General features: G+C 43.9%; 1 protein-coding gene across 1 annotated transcript; it reads right to left on the minus strand.

Annotated features, from left to right (window-relative positions):
• Positions 1-2,897: 2,897 nt before the first annotated feature.
• LOC109751327 (protein TIC110, chloroplastic) lies at positions 2,898-12,008 on the minus strand. The gene is made up of 15 exons (XM_020310217.4): positions 11,279-12,008; positions 10,846-10,905; positions 10,042-10,165; positions 9,824-9,892; positions 9,641-9,739; positions 8,749-8,815; positions 8,507-8,571; positions 7,892-7,986; positions 7,088-7,212; positions 6,898-6,998; positions 5,675-5,888; positions 4,992-5,146; positions 4,737-4,859; positions 3,610-4,599; positions 2,898-3,458 (listed from the first exon to the last, which is right to left on the minus strand). Exons 1-15 carry the CDS (start codon positions 11,821-11,823, stop codon positions 3,207-3,209), a joined length of 3,084 nt encoding a protein of 1,027 aa, XP_020165806.1. The 5' UTR covers positions 11,824-12,008; the 3' UTR covers positions 2,898-3,206.
• Between the last annotated feature and the right edge of the window lie 12,482 nt (positions 12,009-24,490).

The following is a 24,490-nucleotide window of genomic DNA, read 5'->3' on the forward strand; positions in this document are numbered from 1 at the left end:
ACGTTCCCCAACACCCACTCGTGCAGCCAGCGGCGGCCGAAGCCCTTGGCCGCCACCTCGTCGTCGGGGAACCTCTCCGTCATGGTGAGTGTGGACGGTGAAGGCTGGGTTTTTTGGGCAAGAAAGGTGGTCGGCACTAGAGCGGTGCAGGCGAGAGAGAGATAGCTTGGCGAGTTTGCAGCGAGCGGCGACGAAGGTCGGCTTTTATAGCGGCGAGAGGGCGGGAGCGATGTGGACGCATGGTGGGAAAGGGCGGAACGCGCAGCGGGATTGGGCAGGGACGCGCGGCGGTAGCTCCCATCACTGCGTCGTCCTTCATCAATGGAAGGTTGACCGGCGACCACATTGATTCGCGCAGGAGCCGAGGCTAGGCGATCAAGACGACGAATCCTATTCGCTGACTCGGCGAGCCCATAGGGTGGGAATCTAGCGCGGGTTGTTTTCGTGCCATTTTTCTTTCCCCCGGCGCCCCCGGTCGCCCCCAGCGTGATGGGTTCGGCCTGAGCCCGCCGACGCCAATTTCAACCCAAACCGATGAAAGTTGGGCTCCTGAGGGCGTGACTGGGCGCTTTTTTTTGCGCCGACGATAAAAAAAGTGCCTTGAGGACCTGTTGGGTGGGGGGGGGGGGGTGGAGATGCTTTAGGCACTAGCACCTTTGAGGTGTACCAATGCACCAGGCAACCAAAAACACATTTAGAAGCTGTGACTAGAGATGAACATCTATACCATGTCATAAAATCTAAGGTTTGAATTCAATTCACAAATTGATAGACAAAAAGGCAAAATATGGTGTAATGTAAAAAAAGGGCAAAACTTGAGTTGATTCTCACAAAAATGATGGTATTCAAATTTTAGGAGCGAAGGATTTGGTGCCACATGAGATGCCCTATTTTCATTGGTAATTTTTTTAGTTGATTTTGCAAGAATCTTGGCATATAATACAAGTTAGAGCATCTCCAGCTGCGTCCCCAACAGGCCCTCCCCGGGCGTTTTTGCCGCGCCGGCGCCGAAAAAACGGCCCAGTCGCGCCCCCAGAAGCCCGTTTTTCGCCGGCTCGGGCCGAAACTGGTGCCGGCGGACCCAGGCCGAACCCGGCGCCCCGGGGGGGGCGCCTGGGGCGCCGGCACAAGCGAAAAGGGCGCGTGGGTCCGCCCTGTCGGCGAGTCGAGCGCCTCTTCCCGCCGTTTCTTCCCACTTTTCCCCCACTTCCCTCACATTCTCTTCCTTCCTCCCGCCAATCTCCCTCCCGCTCGCCTTCCAGACGGCCGCCATGCCACCGAAGAAGTACGTCGTCCCCCGCGCGGCGGCAACCGCGACCGCCTCCGTCGCCCATCCGAAGCAGAGGAAGCCGAGGGCGCCGCCGTCCAAGCCACCGGGCATGTCAAATGCCGAGTGGAGGGCGGAAGTTCAGCGACGGGAGGCTGTCACCGCCGACCGGCAGAACAGGGCCATCGCCAAGAAGACCCGCGACAACGCAGCGCGTGCGGCTGCGGCTGCCTCATCGGCGGACCAAGCCGAGGCTGAGGCGACTCGCGCGGGGATGATGAATCCACCCGGTAGCCACGCCCGGTACGCGCCCTGGGGCCAGCAAGGCGTCGACTCTCCGCAACCATGGGGATCGCCCTCGCCGGGCTACGCCGACGGGGACGCGCACGGTGGGTTCAACCCAAACGTCACCTTCCCCCATGGACACCCGGCCCAGCACACGCCCTCGCCCGCCTTCGCCGGCGTGCAGTACCCTCCATACAACTACTCGCCGCCCGCCTACGCTTCCTCCCCGACGCCCCCACTCCGCCATGGCCGGACGGCAACAAAGGTGCCAAGAAGGGGAAATACGCCGACGCGACTACCGCTCGAGTGTAGGAGTCCATCGAGCACTGCCTCGCCGACGCGCAGGCCCAGGCCGTCCTTCGAGAGGAGAAGACCGACGCGCGGTGGTCGGCGTTGATGTCGAGCAGCGCCGTCAAGCTCGACCTGCTCCGGTCCAACGTCGCCGCGAAGAAGAGAAACACCGACCTGGTTTTCCTGCTGGGCGGGGCGGACATGCTCCAGTGCACCGACGAGGCGGTCAAGGCGTGGTACTTGGCGGAGCGCGGCCTCATCCTGAACCAGCTTCCCTCGACAACACCGCCGACGCCGCCGCCGCCGCCAAGCCCGCGTGATGACGCCTCCACGACGCCCAGCACCACCGAAGCCACGCCGACACAGCCCAGCGCAGAAGCAGCTCCGACACCGCCAAGACCGCGCACGCCAACTCCGCCGACGCCTGGGGCAGAGCCCGCCGAGTGGTGCGTTGCGCACGCGAAGTTCTGCCGCTCTATTTTTTGTACGCCGAACTGTGACTTGCGATCGCCGGACTTGTGGCGTCTTTTGTGAGCGGGAACGACCAAGTTCGAATTTTCCGCGTCCTAGGGGCAGCGCCTGGGGGCGTGACTGGGAGCTAGGTCGCCCCCAGGGGCCGAACTAGCGCCGGTTCGCCCCCAGACCGCTCTTTTTTTGCGCCCTCGGGGGCCGAACGGCTGGAGATGCTCTTAGTTGTCGATAACAGGAAGTATGATATACTAATATCATGCATATTATACTAGTGTACAATACTACTTTATACTAATATCATGCATATTATACTAGTGTACAATACTACTTTAAGTTACTACATCTTATGTTACTTTATTAATTGTCATGTATGACATAAAGTAGTACAACATTTACTATGATGCAGTATCATAATATGATGTTACATTCTCTCTTTCCCCATTTAATTGTGTGCCATCAAAAAAGTCTAATTGACATGCATGATACATATTCTCTCTTTCTCCATTTAATTGTGTACCGCATCATATAAAAAATCTAGTTGGCATACATGATACTGTTTATGATACTACCGTTACGACCAGCCTTACACAACAAACCACATTTATTACAGAAGGACCTGCAGTGACTCTGGTACATGACCAAGAGGCCAAAAGCGCAAAGGAGAAACAGAAAATGATTTCAGTATGGTTTGAAAGAATGCAGCAGAAAACTGTCACCTTGTGGTGTCAAATCTGTCTATACAAAATACTTATGCATGTCAGGATTATGCGTTGCTTCTCAAAACCATGCCTAGCTACAACAGCAGCTATTGGCGCCACAGCACCGTGTCTGGCAGGAGCTCGACTCTGCTGGCTACCTAACAAAAAAGTGCCTCTTCCCATCATCATCCCCTCTAGAACGCCAACTCTTCTTCCTCTTGACCTGTTTGAGGCAACGTGCCTGCCGTCGCCGCATCCCGAAGGTCCTCAGCCTTCTCGGCACTGATGTCGAGTAAATACTGCAACCTTGACAGCTTATCCTGCTTCGGAATGCTCTTCATGTACACACAGTACAGGTCGTCAAGCTCGCGCGGAGTGGGCCATGACAAAGGCTTCGAAGCAGGCACAGCAGCATCACATGCGAGCAGGTCGTTCAGTGATGAAATCTGCATCAGATATGAAGCAATGAAAATTTTCACCACAAACTTCAAGAAATCTGCAGGAGTATAACCTAGCAGATGTTATTATACCTATATCTCTAGGAGCAATTACGTAAATTTAACAAAACAAGCAGACAATGGGGCACACGGTACGTACCACACCATCTCTCTTCTTCTGCCGAAGCAAAGCAACAGCCTGGACAAGGGCGTTCTCCAACCTAACCTTCGCAATGTCCTGAACAATCGACCTGGCCTTCTCAGCACTTATGATAAGATCAGCTGGCATCTTTACATACACTTCCTCTTCATCAAATTCACCTGTGCCTGATGAGAATATCTCCTCAGCACACTTTTTGTAAATGGTTTCTCGCAACGGTTCTGAAATCAAGCTGTCCAGCTCGAAATTTGCGTCTTTCAATCCTCGGACCTGCTGTATACCAATCTGTCCTCGCGATATAGATGCTTCAATTGCACTAGACAACTTTGTCGTTGTGATGCTCTTAATGATTTTCTGTGCATGCTCAGATGGCAAACCAACCTGCTTCTGTATCGTTGCAAGCTGGTCAGCCTTGGATTCTGTCAACTTCCCATCAGCTAGAACCACTTCAGCCTGTTGCACAAATGCTTTTTCTGCCAGCTTAATGTGGACATCTTGAGCTTCTTTGGCGGTTAAACCAAGTATGTGTCCCAATTGCTTTAGCATTAAATACTCCGAATCGTCTTTCTTCGAGGAGATTGCTGTCCCGAATGAAACATTAGTAGTCTCACCAGTGATACAGAACATCAAATATGTTTGATACAGCTCAGCTCTATCTCTCAATGGAAGATCATCCTTGAGGCTTATCTCTTTCTGACTTGACTTGCCCAGCTTTTCTTTTAGCTCTTTATCAGGCCTTGTCTTCTTCAATGTTTCTAGTGATTCCCATTCATAGTCCTCATCCTCTCCCTCAGATTCAGTCGTTTCAGGTTCTGAGGTCGCACTTGATGTTGCAGGTTCAGCAGTTGTTAGCTCCCCTTTAATGTCAGCCAGAAGCTCACTTACAACAACTGTGTTGAAGGAAATTAACTTCTTCAACTCTTTTGCCTGTTCAATGCGATTCCCAGCTGCTTTTGCTTTCTGAATGTAGTTCAGGAATAATTTCCGTACCTGCCATTTGAATTTGGCAATACAGAAAATTAATTGGATCTGCAGTTGGAATATACCAAAAGATATACATAGTAGTAGTTTCTACAGAAGAATATAGGCCAATCTATATAGCCTAATTTTTTAGGTAAGAGGCATACTGCTTTACTAAAGATGGTCATAGCAGCCTCCTTTTTCAAGTTTAGACTCTGTGCTGCTTTCCTAACTGCCTCTCGTCTATCAGCGTTGTATCCATCAACTGACAAAATTGCTTCCTTGACAACCTGCAATGTCCTAAAAAGGGTAAGAATACATTTACACAGAACAGGCCATCAACTTTGCTGAACTAATGCAGATCTGGAATTTAACCTAAAATTATGCAGTGTGTTAATGAAAGGCACAATAAAATACATCACCTTTTCAAACAATTGACCGCAGATGTCAGTATGAGCAGCATCAACAGTTTCTTGAGGAATGCAGAGACGCACTTGGAATGCCATCAAAGCTTCTGTTTCATCCTTGCTCAGCTCTCCGTCAGCTACAAACTGCTGAAGCTTCTGTCTGTAAATGTCTGAAGTATGAAGCGGCATTAATACGCGCTGATAATCATAAATACAAAGGCAGTAATTTTAGCCATATCATATTTGTCTCTTTCCTACTCCCTCCGATCCATAATAAGTGTCGTGGTTTTGGTTTAAATTTGAACTAAAACCATGAAACTTATTATGGATCGGAGGGAGTAGTAAAAATCCATAACTGCTCGTACAACACAAGAACAACAATGTATAACAAGATTAAGTAAATGCAGTCAGTTCCCTTGCTGCATATTACTTCCTATAGTCAATGTAAAATGTTGGCAACTAAAATAATAAGCAGCAGTATCAGCCCACAGCTAATGCCTGATGATTGTATAATGAATAATTGTGTGTACTGATGCAGCAAAAGGATATAGGATACCATATAGAACCTAGTTAAACCAGATTCTCAATTTGACTCGTGATTTTCCAGAATGGTACGCATCTTGCTAGCAAGAGAAGGATTAAACTGTAGCAAATATAGAGTTACGCTGTAAAACTAGAAGCAAGTGACAACGTGGTACCTTCATGCATCTTGCTAGCAAGTTCAGGATCAAACTGTAGCTCTTCGCACAGATTTTGGAGGAACGATGCTTTGCTAGGAGCTGCAGCCAAATCAGTGTTAAAGGATTTTGCAAGTCTCTTTCTGTATGCTTGAGATTTGACATCTGAGATGATTGCTTCTGCTTCACGCTTCCCCAGTCCAAATATATTTCTCAGATCATTCAAAGGAGTAAGCTGGAATTTTTAATCACAGAAAGATTTATCTTGTAAGGCTTAGTTGTTGTTGTTGTTGTAAAGATTTATCTTGTTAAGATGCTACCATATGTTTCTAGACTCAATGGTCAGAGAGCATGGGCAAAAATATAAGACAGTTCATGTTGAAAAACCAAAATTGTCAGCCCGATGTGATACAATTGCTAGGTTATGTACTTCTCAAATTATCTCATCTTGATTAAAGCAACCTTTACAGAACAATGACAACAAATCAAAGTACTAGTTATTATCTATTGTGACTGTTCCCAGTTACTCCCTCCGTTCCTTTATATAAGGTGCACTAATTTGTTGGCATGAATCGGCATAAACTCTAGTTGAATCAGAGTATATGTTCTCTCTTTTGTCAAAAATTGCTGGTCTGATCAAGGGCTTGGTATTAAATTCATGCGAACCAGAAAATACTCTTGATGTGTTACTGATATGTAGCCCTAGGCCACACAGGTTATTCCTTAACAACAGTAACAGGTACCGCTTGAGTTTGTTTAGTTCAGCATCTAACATGATGTGAACTACAAAACAGAAGATGTGTGACATAGATGGGCGTGGAGTTACTGTTCATCCCGGGTGCAAACACTTTCAGACTACTGTTGTGTTGTCTGTGATCCAAATATGTCAATAGACTAACTGACTAAATTCGTCCACACAAAGTCCAGACTGTATTTTCCAAATACTACAGCCTTGCAAACTTGCACTGGTCTACTTAAATTAATATGCTTCACAATAATAGGTCAATAGACTAACTTTGTCCACATAAAAAATAACTTTGTCCACAAAAAATCCAGACTGTATTTTCCAAATCCTACAACCTTGCAAACTTGCACTGGTCTACTTAAATCAATATGCTTCACAATAATAGGTATCTGTTAACCATTTCAAAAGAACCCTGCGGAATTATTGATTACTTATTTTAGCTTGTCATCTGATATGGAGCATCAGCTAACTAAACAAAATGTGAATAACATGTGATCACCTTCTCATTATCAACAGGTCCATCTGAAAGTACATCTGTTGCATAGGCCCTATAGAGTGTCTTTAGATCACCAGCCCTCCTATCATGATCAAGCTCTCCCGCTATGCAATCCATGCAGAAGAACCAATAAGAATTCATAAGGACAGCCCACCTCATCAACATATGAATTCAAAAATCTTCACTAACTTACCTAATGAAATAGGTCCAAGCCCACGTGCAAATCGATCGCCTTGAGGGTGCTTGCTCAGTACAGTTAGCAGGCTATTAAATGCAAGGACACACTTTACTTCTTCAATAACCTGTGTTGGGCTATTCCTGCAGGCAGTGATAATATGGTTTAGTCCTGAGGTAAAAATTTGAGCATTCTGTATTGATAAGATCCAAAAAATTAAGCATAGCAAGATTCAGAGGGTCTACACTTCTTGACAGAGATACATGTATTTCCTAATAACTGAACAACGAAAACAAATGGGGCTTCTTGGAAAAGTATTTCTCAAACTTCCTTGGGAGTGCAGATAGCTCAGTTTTCGTAATAGTAGAAAAATATGATTTGCTAATTAATATTAAAGCAGATCAATCCACCAAACATACCCTAGTCTCCCTTATAAACAGCATGGTGCGTACAATAATACAGCTAAGATTTTTAACTGGAGATTGAGTTTATATGTTATTCTTCATGATATTAAAATAATACTGAAAGCTTGCAACTCGAACAAGCCAGCAAACACTGATAACATCACTTGCTCATGAGGTGGAAAGCCTCTCTTGTTGTGGAGGGAGGAGAAATAAATTTTATCATTGCTAGTTATGAAGTACTTTCCACAAATATAATATCAGAGGAAATTCTAATGTACAAAATACCTATATGTCGGCTTTAACAAAAATATATGTTCCCTTTTCTTAAAACCATCAGATTAGCAGTTAATACATTTATGTTTTCATGGAAATTGTCAAATAATGAAATCAGCCAGCAGGTTTGCAAGAGGCTTCATACGTGGCTTTGTTACGCGACTTCAAGATGTCTAAAGCTGATGAAATGTTTTCTTGAATCAACTTCTTCGCATGTTCCCTGAACATGTCAGCAGCAATCTGCCAAAATATAAATATCAGCACATGTTACAACAGAATATGCTTAGATTGACGTCGTCTGCCATGTCTTGCCAGCTAGTTGACTAACGCTTTCGAGCACGTACGCTGGCGCTCTTTGATAGAGCATTATCTACAACCCTGAAGCGAACTATGAAAAAGAAATCTAGCAGTCTCTTCCAGCAATGAATTGTAGCAGGGCTTGGTCTCGAAAGGTATAGATACCACCAGAAGCTTGGAAAGAAGAAGGAATGTCGACCTACCGCTCCGTGGGCTTTGAACCTTGCTTTTCTGTAAAATTCTCAGACGTCTTGTTTTTACTCCTATATTGGGAGTTACTCTACGTATTGCTTGACGTAAAACCAATAGTGGATTTGTTTCTGTCTTTTGTTGAATCTTTTTCACGCTCGATAGAGAATTTGATAAGCCAATGATTTTTTTCCGTCTTTCATAATACGGTTAACCACCATGTTAACTAATATGCTAAAGCAACCAGCAGTAAATCTCCAGAGAGAAGGATTACCTCATCAGAAAGTTTACACGCAAGTTGGGCTCTCCTTACTTCAATGAGAGTGCCTATGTCCAGACCTAGAAAAACAGAATATGTCCAGGTGAGAACATTCATGGAATGCAACAAGTAATTAGTATACAGGGGATATCCTTGCTATCTACCCTGCTCTAAATTTAATCTACTTGAATGACAAACCTTGTAAGCACGATATGACCTAAGAATGGAACTAATGCCTACAAATATTTCAGCGGTACCTCTACCAATAGACTTGAGCTGTATCGCGTACAAATTTTTGGCATTGTCCCGCATAGCAATGTCGATCTGCCAAAAGATTATGAAAATGTAACAAAACAACCATGATGTCAAATAAGACAGAGACACACAGAAACTATGCACCAAAGTAACAGGAGATGAGCAAGCATTTCAAAAGACATGCTCTATGAGAAAAAAACATCTGACTTATGTGAATGTGCGATCTGTACATGTTAAAGCAATCTACGTCTTCATCTTTATCAGCACAAAAGATCTTCCCTTTCAACTACTACATTCAGCCTGAAACAATTTTTATAGCCATATGCTACTCAAACTTTATAAGGTTGATCATGCTAGTCAAGAAACAGAAGCACTAAACATGTACAGTCAGTCTGTCTATTTTTTGTACAAGTAACAATGCATGTGTCATAGTGCATCACATTACATTGCATACATTATTTTGCAGGGAGAATTTTCACACCAGTAGATCATGTATGTCTCGCAGACTGATATGCACGACCAATAAGGGCAACAAATTTGTAATCATAGTACACACATAGATATTAAAATTGGCCATGACAAAATGAGAATGCCAAGATCACCTATTGCATTATGAAGGGTGAAACACTAGCTTCAGGAGGTCTCTTACAGTAACAATGTAGTTAGAAAATGGGTGCAATTACACTACAAAGTTTAGCAAAAACAACATACACCATAATGGAGGTAATGTTCTGCTTTCTCCATGAGATGAAATCATAAACAGAGAAATGGCATGCACAAAGGTAAAACAATGTATACTAATGTACCTGCGAATCAGTGATCCCGGAAAGATACCATGAAATCATAAACAGAGACATGCCATGCACAAAGGTAAAACAATGTATATTAATGTACCTGAGAATCAGTGATGCCGAAAAGACGTTTCCATGGAAGTAGGAAGGCTGATGCATCTCCAAAGACAAGATTTGACACATATATCAGCTTTTGAAATGCCTAAGAAATATTTCCATGGTTACTGTTAGGAACTACAGACAGTTTTAAGTATCCATGTATTTACTTCAAAGCAGAAACAATTACCCGCCGCTGTTCAATGTCAGCATCACGGTCCCTTGTTTCCAACCTCTCTCTGTATAAGCGTCTACCAATCTATTGAAATGGGCAAAGTAGAAGGCATAAGCACGCAGAGGGAAAATAGTCCAATTGTGAAAACAGTGACTAAAGATAATACAAACATCTGAAAACAATACGGGATACCAAGATGTAACAAAAAAAAGGCTTGGATCATGAGGGAATACCTCCATGTGCATATTTGCAGCATCTACATCATCGAGTCCAAGGCCTCTTTTAAATTTTGCAATGACCTCAACTTCATCACCTTTGAGATCTTCATCTCCTGGAGGAAGTACTGAGTAAAGAAAGCTGCAGGAAAAAAAGAATATAGGAGAAAGAATGAGCGAATGACAAATGTTCAGGAGCGTGAAACCACGTGAAGCTCAAATATCACATTGCAAAATTGGTACGATGTGGATAGTGTTCGATTTCTAAAGACGGTAAATGTTCAACACCAATGTGAATTTAGAAGTGCTTATCAAAAAGGTACTCCCTCCGTTCCATAATTCTTGTTGTGGTTTTAGTTCAAATTTGAACTAAAACCACGACAAGAATTTGAAACGGAGGGAGTAGTATATTAAGAATCGTACGAAATTTTTGAGTTGAATCGTGCTCATGTGCATATGTGCAAGCCTACCAATGTATAAAATGGTAGATTTGCCATATGAAAATAATGAGTGAATAGGCATCAACATTCACAGTACTTCCACCATTATAATAGATCCGTACCATTTACAGAAATATTATGGTACAAACTTCAATATTGCATGCTGTTGTTTATAAATTGTCAGAAGTGGCCCCTTTTTGGGACAGGAGGGGGTGATTGCTAAGAGAGGTGCAGCCATGTACTAGAAAATATGGTAGTGCAAATACTCCCATCCAAGAGTAAGATTGCACAGAATCCAGCATTTATCTGGTCGTTCTGTGCATACATGTTTTCACAATCATCATGGGAAACAACTGAACATCACGTGTATCAAGAGGTTTACCTGCCATACAGGTCACAGAGCTCTGTTTTGAAGGCTGCATCTTGTGTACTAACTCCATATCTACAAAAAATAAGAGAAGGATAAGATAATGCAGAAAGAGCAATGCCTTCAATACTTCCTTGCAAGTTCACATCACCCTAAAAAAATCATACGTCTCCTCCGCGTTACATTTAACGATAGCCCCAATTATATATTTCATCTTTTACAGAAGAAGTATACACCACAACGCTGCTAGTACCCCTAACAAGTTTGGAGTTTCAAAAGTAAATGCACAAACCACATTGCAAGCCTAAATTTGATACAAGAAAAAACGAGCACAACAAAACGTTAAGATGATCAAATGGCTGGTATAATCTATTTCAAAAAAAAACTGATGTAAACGACGCAAGCATAAAAGGAAGGCAGCAACTATACGGAGGCAATCCAAACTCACTTGTTCGCGATGGCCTCCACCTCGCTGGCCTCCAGCTTGGTGGGGTCGTCATGGCCGGCGACGTAGTTGTGCAACCCGACAGCGGCGACCTCTGGCACCACAGAGTTCACCGCGACGGCAGCCGCGACGCTGGCCCCACCAAGCACGGCCGCGCCCGCGAACGCCGCGGCCCGGTTGCCGCCGCCAGCGCGGAGCCCGATGCCGTAGCCCGCCGCCAACGCTGCGGCGGCGACCGCAAGCTCCGCCGCCGTCCGTGCCACCGGCGGCAGCGCCTCCACGAGCGGCTGCACGCCGGTGAGCTCCCTCCGCCCCCCGAACACCTGCTCACTCCGGCCGCCGAACACCTCCTCGTCCCGGTCCGCGGCGTCGCCCTCCCCCTCCCCCGAGGCCGCCACCCGGCGAGACCGCCGGCTGCGGAGGCGGGCGAAGGCGGTGCGCTTCCGTGGCGGGAAGCGGAGGAGGGGCAATGGTTTGAGCGGGGCGAAGAGGAGCGGGGAGGCGGCGGCGCGGGGCAAGGGCCTCGCAGAGACGAGGGAGAGCTCCATTGTAAGATCTCGCCTGGACGGACGGCGGCGGCGGCGGCGGCGGCGGGCGGAGGGGCGGAGGGGGAGGGGCGGGGCGAAGGGTGTGGATAGCGTTGCGACGATGGGGATTGGTGGGGGCGGTCGGGGCGGAGCAACGCCTGGGGGGCTCGGGCGGCTGGCTGGGCAAAGGGGTGGGACGAAGGGCCGAATTTAGGGGGCAAGGCAAGCACAATGTTTCCTTTTTCTTTTTTCTTTTTTTTTCTTTTGAATTTTGAGGATTAAGGAAACCGGAAGTAGTTACAATGTGATACAACTGCTTGTAAGAAAACCCAAAAAACTGTTCGCTAATATAGTGACGTCACACTCATCATACTTAAGCCACGAGATTTGAAAAATTGAAAAAAGAGTATGATAAAAGCCTTCAAAGATGAGTGTGTGCTTTCCATTAGACCTTCCGGAGCATCACGTTGACAAGATGACTGACAACAAGTCTTTCGTTGTTCATTCCTAGTTCATAAATAATATTAGTATTATGAATATCGCCGGGGTTGGTAGCTTATTGCTTTCACTTTTACCTCTTGAGACTTGTATGATATTGTAATAATTTGGAATGTGTCTAAAGTGAGAGAGTTGTTCCCATCTATTATTTCAAGAACACAAAAAAGTAAAAAAGGGTCGTTGTTGCAAAGGTATCGGGTCTAGTAAGCTAAGCTAATTAAATTATGCGGACGGTCTAATTGAGCACAGATAATCATCACAAAGATTTTTGTCGTGTGATACAAATAAATAACAAGACTTAATTAGCCTATGAGTTGTGGGAGGCTCTAACCTTTGGGTTACTAAATCTATGAACAAACATCATTTGTGTTCTATGTGCCACTTTCACTAAATCAATAGGATGAAAAAGGTAAAAAGTCAACATTCAATGCAAAAAATAAAGGGAAAATGCTAGCGTTCACTCGACAGGTGAAGCTGCGTGCATCAACCGCTTTTACGGTCGTCAGATTTGTTTCTGATCCAACAACTCGTAGCCATCTTCACCTTGTCATAACTTGGCCCTTGTTGAAATCCGTTCAACAAGGGGTCTGTTGTAAACCTTGAGTCATCGCTCCGTGCTCATGTCGCCTCGCCGGTGAGACCCCGCGCCCAGCCTCGTCTTCTTCTCCTCATCTTCCTCTTCTCCCCCTTCTCCCTCTAACCTCACAGCCCCCTCTGCAGATTGGCAACCATGGAGCCCACTTTGTCCGAACTCGTGCGGGAGGGCGCGCGTCACCACCACTCACCGACCAGCGAGCACCTCCCCCGCCGCGCTTCTTCTCCACCCAACGTCGTTGGCCTCGCGAGCCTCTGTTGCCGTCGTCAGCAACCCCGGTGCCGCTCGTGTCAAGCGTTCGCCTCTAACGCCGACGGACCTTAATACCCCGAGTCATCGCCAGTTCATCCTCACCGTTGGGATCCTGAGCGACGATGACCGACACAGATGAATCTTTTTGCAACAGTGGCGGCGAACGATGGTGGTCCTCAACGGCGGCAACGTATACGAGCTTTTGCAACAGCGACGGCGAACGACGATGGTGCTCAACGGTGACAGTGTACCGGCTAAGGGGCCTCTTGACTCCCAATCTGGTGGGCTCCGACCTGGGCCACATCAGGCAACCCATGGCGTATAATCAAAAGGATCTAGAAGACTTGGCGTACACGACAAGATGTTGGAGCCGTGCAGGACTTTGCCTCTCTATGCGTAACCGACTAGGATCTTGTACCCTAGGACCCCCAGCACCTATATAAACCCGGCTCATAGAAACCACAAGTTGTCTACAATCTTTTGATAGATATATATACTATGCACTCACTCGAACGCAATAAACTCAAGCATAACATAGGGTATTATCTCCTCGAAGAGCCCGAACCTAGGTAAAATCCATGTGTCTCTGTTACCCTCGTTTCAAGACATCTAGCTTAGGTTTAGGTTTCGTCAAACGACGGTGAATTTTTTGCAACATCACCTTGTTGCAAAGAAAGATTTATGCAACATCAGTTATGTTGCAAAGTGGCGCTAAACAGGCGATGATGTTTTTGCAACATCACCTCTATTGCAAAGGTTTTGTAACATTATCTATATTACAAGGTTTCTGCAACATCACCTTTGTTGTGACGGTGAAGGGCGCTTGTCCGCTTGATGGCACTAAATCCGATGACTCGCGACCCGGTCAGTCTTTTAAAAACATCAGTCGGCGGGCGCATAGCACGCCTCATAAATCAAACAACTCTAGAAGTTCGACACGGTCAACGAGCTAAACCACTTATGGGTGGTAATTGACAGCATGCCGCTCTTTTCATGGTTGTGTTTTATATTTCCTTGTTGTGATCTTCGGTAGCTTTGGTGCACAAAACCAAAGTACCCCACCCCTCGATCCATGGCAAAGTCATGCTAGAACAAAGTCTCACCACCTATCACCCGCACATGTCATATTATCGTGGATAATCTGAAGAGAACCATCAGACGAATAGTCTATCCAAGTTGGGTGCGATGTTTCTTAGCTCGAGCTCAAATGAGCTTGGTGAACAGTAAATTCCAAAAATATGAAAAATATGAAATTTTCTTGTAGCAAAACTTTGAAATTTTGAAGTGCTTCAAAGTTTTATCATGGAATGACATTCTTAGAAGTCGTGGCAAAGACAAAGTCAGCACTCCAAAATGCTTTGGAAGTCCTGGCACAAACTTCCCCGATCTTTACGACGAATTACTAGCTTCCATTGTGGGTTCCCGGCACATTAGGTGGCTTCAGATTGGGGTTCTCACATGAACATTATGGAAGATTCGCAACAAGTTTGTGATTGAACGCTTCCCGTTGCGGCGGTCTATTGACGCTATCTACAAATTGTGTAACTTTTTTGGAAGATGCGGAGGCCGCTTAGAGCATCTCTAGTAGACCCCGTATAATGCCCCGGCCCGCAAAATAACCGTTAAAATACGGGTCCACGCAAAAAAAGCCGCCCGATCAGACACCGTTGAAAGGATCGATATGGTTGACTAGAGGGGGTTGATACGTCTCCAACGTATCTATAATTTTTGATTGTTCCATGCTATTATATTATCTATCTTGGATGTTTATGGGCTTTATTTTACACTTTTATATTATTTTTGGGACTAACCTATTGACCCAGAGCCCAGTGCCAGTTCCTGTTTTTTTCCCTTGTTTCAGTGTTTCGAAGAAAAGGAATATCAAACGCAGTCGAAACGGAATGAAACCTTCTGGAGAAGTTATTTTTGGAAGGAAAGCTACCCGATAGACTTGGAGTGCGCGTCAAGAAAGAAACGACGGAGCCACGAGGTAGGGGGCGCGCCCTCCACCCTCGTGGGCCCCTCGTGGCTCCCCTGACGTATTTCTTCCGCCTATATATATCCATATACCCTAAAAACTTCAGGGAACAGAATAGATCGGGAGTTCCGCCGCCGCAAGCCTCTGTAGCCACGAAAAACCAATCGGGACCCTGTTCCGGCACCCTGCCGGAGGGGGGAACCCTCACTGGTGGCCATCTTCATCATCCCGGCGCTCTCCATGACGAGGAGGGAGTAGTTCACCCTCGGGGCTGAGGGTATGTAGCAGTAGCTATGTGTTTGATCTCTCTCTCTCTCTCTCGTGTTCTTGATTTGGCACGATCTTGATGTATCGCGAGCTTTGCTATTATAGTTGGATCTTATATTTCTTCTCCCCCTCTACTCTCTTGTAATGGATTGAGTTTTCCCTTTGAAGTAATCTTATCGGATTGAGTCTTTAATTATTTGAGAACACTTGATGTATGTCTTGCCGTGCGTATCTGTGGTGACAATGGGATATCACGTCATTCACTTGATGTATGTTTTGGTGATCAACTTGCGGGTTTCGCCCATGAACCTATGCATAGGGGTTGGCACACGTTTTCGTCTTGACTCTCCGGTAGAAACTTTGGGGCACTCTTTGAGGTTCTATGTGTTGGTTGAATAGATGAATCTGAGATTGTGTGATGCATATCGTATAATCATACCCACGGATACTTGAGGTGACATTGGAGTATCTAGGTGACATTAGGGTTTTGGTTGATTTGTGTCTTAAGGTGTTATTCTAGTACAAACTCTAGGGCTGTTTGTGACACTTATAGGAATAGCCCAACGGATTGATTGGAAAGAATAACTTTGAGGTGGTTTCGTACCCTACAATAATCTCTTCGTTTGTTCACCGCTATTAGTGACTTTGGAGTGACTCTTTGTTGCATGTTGAGGGATTATTATATGATCCAATTATGTTATTATTGTTGAGAGAACTTGCACTAGTGAAAGTATGAACCCTAGGCCTTGTTTCCTAGCATTGCAATACCGTTTACGCTCACTTTTACCACTTGCTACCTTGCTGTTTTTATATTTTCATATTACAAAAACCTATATCTACCATCCATATTGCACTTGTATCACCATCTCTTTGCCGAACTAGTGCACCTATACAATTTACCATTGTATTGGGTGCGTTGGGGACACAAGAGACTCTTTGTTATTTGGTTGCAGGGTTGCTTGAGAGAGACCATCTTCATCCTATGCCTCCCACGGATTGATAAACCTTAGGTCATCCACTTGAGGGAAATTTGCTAATGTCCTACAAACCTCTGCACTTGGAGGCCCAACAACGTGTACAAAAAGAAGGTTGCGTAGTAGACATCAAGCTCTTTTCTGGCGCCGTTGCCGGGGAGGTGAGTGCTTGAAGGTATATCTTTAGATCTTGCAATCGAATCTTTTTGTTTCTTGTTTTAGCACTAGTTTAGTTTATAAAATAAAACTACAAAAATGGAATTGAGTTTGTCTCATACGCTTCATCTTTTTAATATCTTTCGTGAGAATGATGGAAAGGAAAATTGTGCTCAATTGCTAGAAGAAGAATGCATTAAAATGTTTGGTACTAGATCTTTGTATGATGAGCATGATTGCAATATTGTTAGTATGAATTCCTTGAATATCCATGATGCTAATGATATGCAAAGCCACAAGCTCGGGGAAGCTATGTTTGATGAAGATGATATTTTTTGTCCCCCAAGCTTTGATGAGCAAATTTACTATGATGAAAGCATGCTTCCTATCTATGATGATTATTGTGATGACACGTATGCTTTAAAGAATAATGATAACCATGAAACTTGTTATCTTGATCTTAATTTTCAATCACATGATAGTTATTTTGTTGAGTTTGCTCCCACTATTATTCATGAGAATAAATTTGCTTATGTGGAGAGTAGTAAAATTTCTATGCAAGTAGATCATGAAAATAATGTTTTACGTGCTGGTTATATGGTTGAATTCATTCATGATGCTACTGAAAATTATTATGAGGGAGGATTATATGCTTGTAGGAATTGCAATAATATCAAGTTTCCTCTCTATGTGCTTAAAATTTTGAAGTCATGCTTGTTTTGCCTCCCTATGCTAGTTGATTATTGTTCCCATAAGTTGTTTGCTCACAAAATCCCAATGCATAGGAAGTGGGTTAGACTTAAATATGCTAGTCATATTCTTCATGATGCTCTCTTTATGTTTCAACTCTTATCTTTTAAGTGGGCATCATTGAAATCATCATGCCTAGCTAGGGGCGTTAAATGATAGCGCTTGTTGGGAGGCAACCCAATTTTATTTTAGTTTTCTGCTTTTTGGTTCTGTTTAGGAATAAATAAATAACCTAACCTCTGGTTAGATGTGGTTTTATGTTTTAATTAGTGTTTGTGCCAAGTAGAACCTTTGGGAAGACTTGGGTGAAGTCTTTATAATCATGCTATAAAAAACAGAAACTTGAGCGCTCACGAGATTAGCTAAAACTTTTTACTGGAGAGTGATATTTAGTTTATTCTTTTTGCAGATGATTATTAGACAAATTCCTCTGGTCCACCAATTTATTTTAGAATTTTTGGAGTTCCAGAAGTATACGTTTGATACAGATTACTACAGACTGTTCTGTTTTAAACAGATTCTGTTTTCATCGTGTTGCTTGCTTATTTTGATGAATCTATGGCTAGTAAAATAGTTTATAATCCATAGAGAAGTTGGAATACAGTAGGTTTAACACCAATATAAATAAAGAATGAGTTCATTACAGTACCTTGAAGTGGTCTTTTGTTTTGTTTCGCTAACGGAGCTCACGAGATTTCTGTTGAGTTTTGTGTTGTGAAGTTTTCAAGTTTTGGATAAAGATTCGATGGACTACGGAATAAGGATAACAAAGAGCCTAAGCTTGGGGATGCCCCGGATGGCATCCCCTCTTTCGTCTTTGTTCATCGATAACTTTACTTGGGGCTATGTTTTTATTCACCACATGATATGTGTTTTGCTTGGAGCGTCTTGTATGATTTGAGTCTTTGTTTGTTAGTTTGCCACAATCATCCTTGCTGTACACACCTTTTGAGAGAGCCATACATGATTTGGAAATTGTTAGAATACTCTATGTGCTTCACTTATATCTTTTGAGTTATATAGTTTTTCTCTAGTGCTTCACTTATATATTTTAGAGCACGGTGGTGGATTTGTTTTATAGAAACTATTGATCTCTCATGCTTCACTTAGATTATTTTGAGAGTCTTAAATAGCATGGTAATTTGCTTAAATATCTTAATATGCTAGGTATTCAAAAATAGTAAAAACTTTCTTATGAGTGTGTTGAATACTAAGAAAAGTTTGATGCTTGATGATTGTTTTGAGATTTGGAGGTAATAATATCAAAGTCGTGCTAGTTGAGTAGTTGTGAATTTGAGAAATGCTTGTGTTGAAGTTTGCAAGTCCCGTAGCATGCACGTATGGTAAACGTTATGTAACAAATTTGAAACATGAGGTGTTCTTTGATTGTCCTCCTTATCAGTGGCGGTCGGGGACGAGGGATGGTCTTTTCCTACCAATCTATCCCCCTAGGAGCATGTGCGTAGTGCTTTGGTTTTTGATGACTTGTAGATTTTTGCAATAAGTATGTGAGTTCTTTATGACTAATGTTGAGTCCATGGATTATACGCACTCTCACCCTTCCATCATTGCTAGCCTCTTCGGTACCGTGCATTGCCCTTTCTCACATTGAGAGTTGGTGCAAACTTCGCCGCTGCATCCAAACCCCGTGATATGATACGCTCTTTCACACATAAACCTCCTTATATCTTCCTCAAAACAGCCACCATACCTACCTATTATGGCATTTCCATAGCCATTCCGAGATATATTGCCATGCAACTTTCCATCATTCCCTTTATCATGACACATTCATCATTGTCATATTGCTGGCATGATCATGTAGTTGACATAGTATTTGTGGCAAAGCCACCGTTCGTAGTTCTTTCATACATGTCACTCTTGGTTCATTGCATATCCTGGTACACCGCCGGAGGCATTCATATAGAGTCATACTTTGTTCCAGTATCGAGTTGTAATCATTGAGTTGTAAATAAATAGAAGTGTGATGATCATCATTTTTTAGAGCATTGTCCCAAGTGAGGTAAAATAAAAAAATAAAAAAAGAGAGAAAGGCCATGAAAAAAAGAGAAGGCCCAAAAAAAAGAGAGAAAGGCCATAAAAAAGAAAAGGCCCAAAAAATGAGAGAAAAAGAGAGAAGAGACAATGCTACTATCCTTTTACCACACTTGTGCTTCAAAGTAGCACCATGATCTTCATGATAGAGAGTCTCCTATGTTGTCACTTTCATATACTAGTGGGAATTTTACATTATAGAACTTGGCTTGTATATTCCAACAATGGGCCTCCTCAAGTGCCCTAGGTCTTCGTGAGCAAGCAAGTTGGATGCACACCCACTTAGTTTCTTTTGTTGAGCTTTCATACATTTATAGCTCTAGTGCATCCGTTGCATCGCAATCCCTACTCCTTGCATTAACATCAATCGATGGGCATCTCCATAGCTCATTGATTAGCCTCGTTGATGTGAGACTTTCTCCTTTTTTGTCTTCTCCACATAACCCCCATCATTATATTCTATTCCACCCATAGTGCTATATCCATGGCTCGCGCTCATGTATTGCGTGAAGGTTTATAAGTTTGAGATTACTAAATTATGAAGCAATTGCTTGGCTTGTCATCGGGGTTGTGCATGATGAGAGTATTATTGTGTGACGAAAATGGAGCATGACTAAACTATATGATTTTGTAGGGATAAAAATTCTTTGGCCATGTTATTTTGAGAAGACATAATTGCTTAGTTAGTATGCTTGAAGTACTATTATTTCTATGTCAATATTGAACTTTTATCTTGAATCTTTCGGATCTGAATATTCATACCACAATTAAGAAGAATTACATTGAAATTATGCCAAGTAGCATTCCACATCAAAAATTCTGTTTTTATCATTTACCTACTCGAGGACGAGCAGGAATTAAGCTTGGGGATGCTCATACGTCTCCAACGTATCTATAATGTTTTATTGTTCCATGCTATTATTGAAGGAAATATGCCCTAGAGGCAATAATAAAGTTATTATTTATTTCCTTATATCATGATAAATGTTTATTATTCATGCTAGAATTGTATTAATCGGAAACATAATACATGTGTGAATACATAGACAAACAGAGTGTCACTAGTATGCCTCTACTTGACTAGCTCGTTAATCAAAGATGGTTATGTTTCCTAGCCATAGACATAAGTTGTCATTTGATTAACGAGATCACCTCATTAGGAGAATGACGTGATTGACTTGACCCATTCCATTAGCTTAGCACCCGATCATTTAGAATGTTGCTATTGCTTTCTTCATGACTTATACATGTTCCTCTGACTATGAGATTATGCAACTCCCGTTTACCGGAGGAACACTTTGTGTGCTACCAAACGTCACAACGTAAATGGGTGATTATAAAGGTGCTCTACAGGTGTCTCCAAAGGTACTTGTTGGGTTGGCGTATTTCGAGATTAGGATTTGTCACTCCGATTGTCGGAGAGCTATCTCTGGGTCCACTCGGTAATGCACATCACTATAAGCCTTGCAAGCATTGTGATTAATAAGTTAGTTGCGGGATGATGTGTTACGGAACGAGTAAAGAGCCTTGCCGGTAACGAGATTGAACTAGGTATCGAGATACCGACGATCGAATCTCGTCAAGTAACATACTGATGACAAAGGGAACAACATATGTTGTTATGCGGTCTGACCGATAAAGATCTTCGTAGAATATGTGGGAGCCAATATGGGCATCCAGGTCCCGCTATTGGTTATTGACCGGAGACGTGTCTCGGTCATGTCTACATAGTTCTCGAACCCGTAGGGTCCGCACGCTTAAAGTTACGATGACAGTTTTATTATGAGTTTATGTATGTTGATGTACCGAAGGAGTTCGGAGTCCCGGATGAGATCGGGGACATGACGAGGAGTCTCGAAATGGTCGAGACGTAAAGATCGATATATTGGACGACTATATTCGGACTTCGGAAAGGTTCCGAGTGATTCGGGTATTTTTCGGAGTACCGGAGAGTTACGGGAATACGTATTGGGCCTTATTGGGCCATACGGGAAAGAAGAAAAAGGGCCTCAAGGGTGGCGGCACCCCTCCCCTTGGTCTGGTCCGAATTGGACTAGGGAAGGGGGGCGCCCCCTTCCTCCTTCTCTTTTTCCCTTCCTCTTTTCCTATTCCATATGGGAGGTGGAATCCTACTAGGACTAGGGAGTCCTAGTAGGACTCCACACTTGGTGCGCCCCCTCCTAGGGCCGGCCTCCTCCTCCCTTGCTCCTTTATATACGGGGGCAGGGGGCACCCCAGAGACACAACAATTGATCCTTGAGATCTCTTAGCCGTGTGCGGTGCCCCCCTCCACCATATTACACCTCGATAATACCGTTGCGGAGCTTAAGCGAAGCCCTGCGTCGGTGGAACATCATCGTCGTCACCACGCCGTCGTGCTGACGAAACTCTCCCTCAACACTTGGCTGGATCGGAGTTCGAGGGACGTCATCGAGCTGAACGTGTGTAGAACTCGGAGGTGCCGTACGTTCGGTACTTGATCGGTCGGATCGTGAAGACGTACGACTACATCAACCGCGTTGTGATAACGCTTCCGCTATCGGTCTACGAGGGTACGTGGACAACACTCTCCCCTCTCGTTGCTATGCATCACCATGATCTTGCGTGTGCGTAGGAATTTTTTTGAAATTACTACGTTCCCCAACAATTATATTATCTATCTTGGATGTTTATGGGCTTTATTTTACACTTTTATATTATTTTTGGGACTAACCTATTGACCCAGATCCCAGTGCCAGTTCCTGTTTTTCCCCTTGTTTCAGTGTTTCGAAGAAAAGGACTATCAAACGGAGTCGAAACGGAATGAAACCTTCTAGAGAAGTTATTTTTGGAAGGAAAGCTACCCGATAGACTTGGAGTGCACATCAGGAAAGAAACGAGGGAGCCACGAGGTAGGGGGGCGCGCCCACCCCCCTAGGGCGCGCCCTCCACCCTCGTGGCTCCCCTGACGTATTTCTTCCGCCTATATATATCCATATACCCTAAAAACTTCAGGGAACAGAATAGATCGGGAGTTCCGCCGCCGCAAGCCTCTGTAGCCACGAAAAAACAATCGGGACCCTGTTCCGGCACCCTGCCGGATGGGGAAACCCTCACGGGTGGCCATCTTCATCATCCCGGCGCTCTCCATGACGAGGAGGGAGAACTTCACCCTCGGGGCTAAGGGTATGTACGAGTAGCTATGTGTTTGATCTCTCTCTCTCGTGTTCTCGATTTGGCATGATCTTGATGTATCACAAGCTTTGCTATTATAGTTGGATCTTATGTTTCCTCTCCCCCTCTACTCTCTTGTAATGGATTGAGTTTTCCCTTTGAAGTAATCTTATCGGATTGAGTCTTTAATTATTTGAGAACACTTGATGTATGTCTTGCCGTGCGTATCTGTGGTGACAATGGGATATCACGTGATTCACTTGATGTATGTTTTGGTGATCAACTTGCGGGTTTCGCCCATGAACCTATGCATAGGGGTAGGCACACATTTTCGTCTTCACTCTCCGGTAGAAACTTTGGGGCACTCTTTGAGGTTCTATGTGTTGGTTGAATAGATGAATCTGAGATTGTGTGATGCATATCGTATAATCATACCCATGGATACTTGAGGTGACATTAGGGTTTTGGTTGATTTGTGTCTTAAGGTGTTATTCTAGTACGAACTCTAGGGCTGTTTGTGACACTTATAGGAATAGCCCAACGGATTGATTGGAAAGAATAACTTTGAGGTGGTTTCGTACCCTACAATAATCTTTTCGTTTGTTCACCGCTATTAGTGACATTGGAGTGACTCTTTGTTGCATGTTGAGGGATTATTATATGATTCAATTATGTTATTATTGTTGAGAGAACTTGCACTAGTGAAAGTATGAACCCTAGGCCTTGTTTCCTAGCATTGCAATACCGTTTACGCTCACTTTTACCACTTGCTACCTTGCTGTTTTTATATATTCAGATTACAAAAACCTATATCTACCATCCATATTGCACTTGTATCACCATCTCTTCGCCGAACTAGTGCACCTGTACAATTTACCATTGTATTGGGTGTGTTGGGGACACAAGAGACTCTTTGTTATTTGGTTGCAGGGTTGCTTGAGAGAGACCATCTTCATCCTATGCCTCCCACGGATTGATAAACCTTAGGTCATCCACTTGAGGGAAATTTGCTACTGTCCTACAAACCTCTGCACTTGGAGGCCCAACAACGTCTACAAGAAGAAGGTTGCATAGTAGACATCAGGGGTGAATAGGCAACTACCAATTTCTAGCTTTTCTTAACAAATTAGGTTTAGCAACAAATAGGTTGTCTAGATGTGCAACTAGGTGAGCAACTGTAAGTGCATCTAGTGCCCCTTAGTGATTTTGGTGTATTGAAGACTTATAGGTTAAGGGACTAATGCGTTTGTGAGTGTACACAGGTGTATAAGTCTATGAGGAGTTTGATATTTATAGAGAAAGTCGACCCCGAAAATTGAATGTCTTCAACTGAAGACTTTGGCCTTTTGAAGACTTTAAAAGTGAAGAAATTGGTGTGATCCTGAAGACTTGATATTCATGCGAGGAATATGAAGCTTGAAGACTCTTGTTTTCGTAGTTTCATTTTTTCTTTCTTGAGTCATAGGAAACACCGTACTGTTAAAGGGGGTCGAGGAAATACTAAGGAAAAGTTTCCAAATGATGCTCATCTCAAAATCCTACACCTACCAATCCTTTCGAGTGAATCCATTGGAAATCTCATACAGTTTAGTCAATTTCTTCAGTGATAGAGACGAAGATCTTCTGGTCTTTGAGGAATTTGTTCTGACTGAGGAGTTAGGAATTCGCCAGTGCGGATTGCCTACGAGTGAGGAACATGATAGCCCTGAGGAATTTGATAGCCAAATTTCCGACCGTTGTTGTGCTACGCGCCAGCTGTCTCAAAATATCTACCCACCTAACGGTAATATCATTGAAGGGCATGTATGTCTTATCATGTCGGGCTGCTCCCTAGGCTATAAATAGCCCCCCCTACAACCACTAGCTGGCTGGCTACTCCGAGAGAAACGGACATTTGTCATTGAGAGCATCCCATCCTCCAAGGACTTTGAGCGAAAATCATCAAGTGAGGAAAACCCAAACCCAAACACCTACAAACCCAAAGTGATTGAGCATCACTGAAGAGATTGT

This window comes from Aegilops tauschii, chromosome 1, assembly GCF_002575655.3.
Source record: "Aegilops tauschii subsp. strangulata cultivar AL8/78 chromosome 1, Aet v6.0, whole genome shotgun sequence".
In the NCBI taxonomy this organism is placed as follows: Eukaryota; Viridiplantae; Streptophyta; class Magnoliopsida; order Poales; family Poaceae; genus Aegilops; species Aegilops tauschii.